The sequence below is a fragment of the Bos taurus genome, chromosome 29 (genome assembly GCF_002263795.3).
Source record: "Bos taurus isolate L1 Dominette 01449 registration number 42190680 breed Hereford chromosome 29, ARS-UCD2.0, whole genome shotgun sequence".
NCBI lineage: Eukaryota > Metazoa > Chordata > Mammalia > Artiodactyla > Bovidae > Bos > Bos taurus.
In genome coordinates, this window is record NC_037356.1 from 27927611 (window position 1) to 27934671 (window position 7061).

The following is a 7061-nucleotide window of genomic DNA, read 5'->3' on the forward strand; positions in this document are numbered from 1 at the left end:
ATCTACTCTTAAGCATGATCCAACCTGAATTTTTCCTGAGTCTTTCAATGCAATGGAGAGCAATCAATCTCAACCTCTTCCTTGGGAGCTTTATGTTACTCAGTATAAACTGCTTTCAGTGCCACAGTTTCAAGCTACAAAACCATCTGATTGCAATAAACAAAAAGTTAAAGAAAAAATCTTTACTACCTTCAGGTGAATTTTGCCACCTGCTATAAACAGAGCACTCAGTGTCTAGCAAATGCCAGTTGGTCAGAATGACTGTAAGTCAGAACCTGACATATTATTTTTTAAAATCTCACCAGGTGACTTTTACGCGTAACCAAAACTAAAAATAAGTATCCCAGGAACTCAGGTTCAATTAAAAATTAGGACAAACTCCAGATGCCTAATGAAACTTTATATTTGTATAACAATTGAGTATTTGGAAAATATTTCATACACATTATTCCAATACATTTTTTAATTTTGGAAATTGATATTGTAACTCCATTTAATTCTCAACTGTGGAAGCTCATTTGTCACTCAGTGACTGAAAGGGCTCTAACTACCAGCCCACACTATTTCAGCTTAGGATAAGGTAACCACATGTTTTCATTTTATGGGCAATATTTTGAGATTGCATAGATGCCAAGAGACTTTCTCCTTCTGGAGCAACATTCAACTGTAAACCTAGAAATAAAACACGAGAAACAGGAGGGTGTTAAAATCTCCAGGAGTGGCTGTTTTATCCCCACTTTCATATTCTTTAAACCTTGCAAAAAATTATCTGAATCCTAGAAAATATTAGGAGTAAGTAGCGTTAGTCACTCAGTCGTGTCTAACGCTTTGCAACCACAAGGACTGTAGCCCACCAGGCTTCTCTGGATTCTCCAGGCAAGAATACTGGAGTGGGTTGCCATTCTCTTCACCAGGGAATCTTGCCGACCCAAGGATCAAACTTGGGTCTCAGGCATTGCAGGAAGATTCTTTACTATCTGAGCCACCAAGGAAGAAGGAGTAAAGATACAAAACAGTTAGGAAAATGTGAGTTCAAGATCACTCACTCAGGAACAGAAGCTGATACCTCCCCTTACCAGAAAGTCTCCTACACAGTCATTTCTCAGTATCTGCAGGAGCTGCTGTGCCATGCTCAACATTCTTATAAGTTTGGGGGAGAGTGGATACATGTATATGTATGGCTGAATCCCTCTGCTGTCCTCCTAAAACTATCACAGCATTGTTAATTGACTATACTTCAATATAACATTTAAAAAAAATTTTTTGTTGTTGGTATACTTGAATCTTTATTTAGTTTTATTTTATTTTTACTATTAAGGCTACTTGAACAAGACAATGAAGAAACCCCAGAATTGAAAAGCAATTGATTTTTTTAATATAAATTTATTTATTTTAATTGGAGGTTAATTACTTTACAATATTGTATCGGTTTTGCCATACATCAACATGAATCTGCCACAGGTATACACGTGTTCCCCATCCTGAACCCCCCATGATATAATACAATGAAGACAGCCTTTCATGTCCTAGATGCTGTTGACTGAATCCTCAGATGTGTCTCCAACTGATACCAAGGGCTGACTCTATACAACCTTTCATAGGCTCTTCCTTCTTATCTCCATAGGGTCCCCAAACAGAGGAGAATGGCTACAGAAAACCAATCCACAGTGACAGAGTTCATTCTTGGAGGTTTAACAAATCGGCCAGAGTTCCAGTTCCCACTCTTCTTCCTCTTCCTTGGGATTTACTTGGTCACCATGGTAGGGAACCTGGGCATGATAACCCTGATTTGTCTGAACCCTCAGCTTCACACCCCCATGTACTATTTCCTCAGCAACCTGTCCTTTGTGGATCTCTGCTACTCCTCTGTCATTACCCCTAAGATGCTGGTGAACTTTGTGTCAGGGAAGAACACCATCTCCTATGCAGGGTGCATGGCCCAGCTCTACTTCTTCCAGGTGTTTGTCATTGCTGAGTGTTACATGCTGACAGTGATGGCCTATGACCGCTATGTTGCCATCTGCAGACCTTTGCTTTACAACATCATCATGTCTCATCGAGTCTGCTCCCTGCTGGTGGTTGGGGTCTATGCCATGGGGCTCATTGGCTCAACTATAGAGACTGGTCTCATGTTGAAGCTGTCCTATTGTGATTTTCTCATCAGTCATTACTTCTGTGAAATCCTCACCCTCATGACACTCTCTTGCTCTAGCACCTATGACATTGAGATGACAACTTTCTTTTTGGCTGGATTCAACATTGTAGTCACCAGCTTAACAGTCCATGTTTCCTATGCCTTCATCATCTCCAGCATTCTCCATATCACCTCCACAGAGGGACGATCCAAAGCCTTCAGCACCTGCAGCTCCCATCTTGCAGCTGTGGGATTATTTTATGGGTCTTCTTCCTTCATGTACTTAAAACCCTCCACAGCCAGTTCCCTGGCCCAGGAGAATGTGGCCTCCATGTTCTACACCACAGTGATCCCTATGCTGAACCCTCTGATCTACAGCTTGAGAAATAAGGAGGTAAGGGCTGCCATCCAGAAAACTCTGAGGTGAAAACACTTTGAATGTAAATGTCATGATTTCTCAGGTTGAAAGTGGAATAGAAATATAGGGGAGAAACCCTCTAAAATTCATACGACACATGAATGGAGAAAAACTGCTTCTCAACATGTCTGAATGTTTTCCATCTTCCCTTTCTCCCTTTCACATCTCTCATGCCTCTCGTGTCTGCCTGCCCGTTTTGAGTTCATGTTTTATTCCTTTAGGGATAGTTTGTTTTTGGTTTTGTTTTTGTTTTTGTTTTTGTTTTGCTTGTCTTTGGCCCTCTGATAAACATCTATCCATCTTGACTGGAACATAAGATAAATTAGAACTTTCAGCAATGAGTTTAAGAGGGTTGTTCATTGATTTCTCCTCTTCTATAAAGAATATATTATCCAAACTAATACTAATTTAAGCCTGTAGTACACACGACAAATGGAGGTGAATTTGAAAGTCACCAAGAAGTAGCAAATACTCTTTCTCAACCAGATTTGTCCGTTTTCTCTCTTATTATGCTGCCACTGTGTACTTATTGCTTCCAAAGTTATTTAAATATTCCTTTACTCAATTAATGCCATAATCACCATCATAACCATAGTATCATCATCACTACATCTAACACTTTTGGATGCTAGTCAACTGTTTGAGTGTTTTGCTAAATTATCTCATTTGAAACTTTGATTTAGAGAGGTTAAATAACTTTCTCCAGATGACACAGCTGGTAAACAATTAACACTGATATTCAAACCCACACCTCATCTTACCCACCCCCCGCCCCATCTCTTGGCCAAAGGTCTCTCTAGGCAGCTTATCAGTCTTGGCATAATCATAACCTCTCTGCTGCTGCTGCTAAGTTGCTTCAGTTGGGTCCGACTCTGTGTGATCCCATAGACAGCAGCCCACCAGGCTCCTCCATCCATGGGATTTTCCAGGCAAGAGTACTGGAGTGGGTTGCCATTTCCTTCTAACCTCTCAGTTTCAAACTTTTCCTGACAATACGTTTTTTGCCACTATTTTCCCACATCTCCCAGACAACCAAGGAATATTCAACATTCCTGTAGTCTTTTCTCCTTCCTCAATACTGACAGTCTGTAACTACAGTCAACCTGACTCAGTAAATCCAATCAGCATTAGACAAAATGTCTTCCACCATTTGATCAAAACAATATCAGGGATTTGTGTTAAAGAATTAATTCTCTTGCACAACAAAAGATTTGTGGGCATTATTTTAATTGTAACTCATAATTATTTTAAGATAATAGTAAAATAATGATTAGTTTTTTGTCATTTTATTTTAGGTACAATACCTCATTCCTCACTCAGACATGGAAAAATGAATAATTCTGAGTTTCTCTGAGATTTAACACTCTGAGATTTAAATGCTCATAGTAATTTTTTTTGCTTTGATTAATAAATTGTCTATATTAGGTGTACAGAAAAACTGAGCAAATGATATGGAGATTTCCCATGTACTCTCTGACCCCATGCATGCACAGCTTCCTCCATTAACAACATCCTCCATGAAAGCAGTATATTTGTTAAGATAGATGAACACACATTGATGCATCATTATCATCCAAAGACCATAGCTGACATTAGGGTTCACTGTTGGTGTTGTGTATTGTGAGTTTGGACAACTATGTAACGACATATATTCATTATATGTATGAACACTGTATAGTGGTCATTACTAGAGTCTCACTGTTCTAAAAACTCTGTGCTCTACCTGTTCGTCCCTCCCCCTGCAGAATCCATGACAACCTTTGATCTCTTTACTGTTTCCTGTGTTCCTTGGTTTTGCCTCCTCCAGATTCCTGTAGATTTGACTTATATCACCTTGTACTGTGCATTTTAGTTTCCTCCGTATCTTTTTATGACTTGATAGCTTATTTCTTTTGAGCACTGAGTAATATTTTATTGCCTGGATATACCACAGTTTATTTTCCATTTACCAACTGAATGACATCTTGATCGTTTCTAAGTTTTGACAACTAAGAACACAGCATGAGGAGACAATTGTGCAGACATAGGTTTCAGCTCCTTTGGTTAAATACCAAAGAGCACAGTTTCTGGATTGTGTGATAAGAGTGTGCTTCGTTTGATAAGAAACTGCCAAACTGTCTTCCAACGTGACTGTGCCATTTTCCATTCTCACCAGCAGTGCATGAATTCACGTTACTCTGCATCCTTACCAGCACATTCTAATAGATGTGTAGTAGTGTCTCACTCTTGTTTCAACGTGCACTTCCTGATGACAAATGACGTGCAGTATCTTTTCATAGGTTTATTTGCCATCTGTATATCTTCTGTGTTACATGTATCCTAAGGTCTTGGGCCCATTTTTAATCAGGTTGTTTCTTTACTTTCCATATTTTTGTTGAAATATATTTGACATATAACATTGTGTGAATTTAAAGTGTACACATGTTAGTCTGATATATTTTTATATGATTGCCATGATAGCAATAATTAGCACCTCTCTCAAGGAAGCCTGGTGTGCTACAGTCCATGGGGTCACAACAGTCAGACACCACTGAGTGACTGAACAATAACAGCAACACATTATATAGTTATCAGTTCGTTTTAGCGGTTTAAATGAGTTTTATTCTCTTAGCAAGTTTGAGGACTGTAATACAACATTGTTGCCTATTTTCACTGTGTCGTACATCAGATCTCTAGGACTTATCTACCACTTACTGCAAGTTTGTACCTTAAACGTATGTCCTATATCCCTACCCACCACCCCCCAAGTAGCCACCATTTTACTTCTACAAGTTTGATGTTTTTAGATTCCACCTGTAAGTGATATGCAGTATTTGTCTTTCTTTGGCTGACTTACATTATTTAGCATAATATACTCAAGGTTCATCCAAACTTTGTAGTAAATATTTTAGATAACAGTTCTTTATCACATATATCTTTTGCAAATATTTTCATGTAAACTACAGCCTGTCTTTTCATCCTCTTGACAATGTCCTTCTATAGAGTAGAAATTTTTAATTCTATTGAAGTCCAGCTTCTCAATTCTTTGTTTTATAAATCATTCTTTTAATCTTGTACCTAAAAGATCATTGCCACACCCAAGGTCATCTAGATTTCTCCAGTTACTTTCTAGGAATTTTACAGTTTTGTAGTTTACATTTAAGCTTGAGATATTTTAGGTTAGTTTTTGTGAGCAATGTGAACTCTTGTGTGATTCATTTTCTTACATGTTGTACGGAACCATTCTTTAATTACATTATCTTGGCTCAATTGCTTGTTTTCTTTTTTCTTTACAAAGGTCAGTTTTCAATGATCAGTCATCTATATTTATGTGGGTCTATTTCTAGGATCTCTATTCCATTGATCTCTTTGTCTAGCCTGCCTACAATACACGATTACTATCACTTTAGATCAATAGTAAGTCATGATATTGAGTAGAGTCAGTCCTCCAACTTTTAATTCAGTTCTACTTCTTCAGTGTGTATTGGCAATTCTGAGTCTTTTGTCTCTCTGTATAAACTTTGTAATCAGTTTGTCATTATCCACAAAATAGCCTGCTGTGACATTGACTGGAATTGTATAGAATCTATAGACCAAGTTCAGAAAAAGCAAAATCATGAAAATATCAGGTCTTCAGGTTCACATACATGGAGTAACTTCATTAATTTTGTTATTTCATCAGCATTTTGTAGTTTTCCTCATAGAGATTTTGCACATATCTTGTTAGATTTATTCTGAAGTATTTCATTTGTGTGGTGCTAATGTAAATGGGATTGGGTTTGCCATTTAGTTGACACAGATCAACGGTGAAGTTATAAAACTGAGAGTGTTGAAACACTGATTATGGGACCTGAGCACCTGCAGATTTTGTTATCCAAGGTGGGTCCTGTGACCAATCCTCTGCAGATGCTTAGGGATGACTATGCTTCAGTGTGGAAGTTTGCATTATTGGTCAGAATTCTGTCAGTTAGTAGTATTATGGATCTATACCTTGCCATGGTTTCATTTTCAGTTCAGTTCATTTCAGTCGCTCAGTCGTGTCCAACTCTTTGCGACCCCATGAATTGCAGCATGCCAGGCCTCCCTGTCCATCACCAACTCCCAGAGTTCACCCAAACTCATGTCTGTCGAGTTGGTGATGCCATCCAGCCATCTCACCCTCTGTCGTCCCCTTCTCCTCCTGCCCCCAAATCCCTCCCAGCATCAGAGTCTTTTCCAATGAGTCAACTCTTCACATGAGGTGGCCAAAGTATTGGAGTTTCAGCTTTAGCATCAGTCCTTCCAATGAACACCCAGGACTGATCTCCTTTAGAATGGACTGTTTGGATCTCCTTGCAGTCCAAGGGACTCTCAAGAGTCTTGGAACACTAAAGGTGGGTCAAGGGACATGGAAAATAGGTCTGTACTAAACATTGATCTAAACGTAAAGACTTAAAGCTCCCTTTTGATATAAAAGGGAAAAAAAACTGGAATTTGCATTCTTCATTGAAAACACTGATAAACAAAGCATTGTATCTTTTTCTTCAATTA

The 7061-nt window shown here is 38.5% G+C and overlaps 1 protein-coding gene across 1 annotated transcript; it reads left to right on the forward strand.

Annotated features, from left to right (window-relative positions):
* The first annotated feature begins 1643 nt into the window (after positions 1-1643).
* On the forward strand, positions 1644-2561 carry OR8A1F (olfactory receptor family 8 subfamily A member 1F). The gene has a single exon (NM_001389918.1). It carries the CDS (start codon positions 1644-1646, stop codon positions 2559-2561), a length of 918 nt encoding a protein of 305 aa, NP_001376847.1.
* The last annotated feature ends 4500 nt before the right edge of the window (positions 2562-7061 follow it).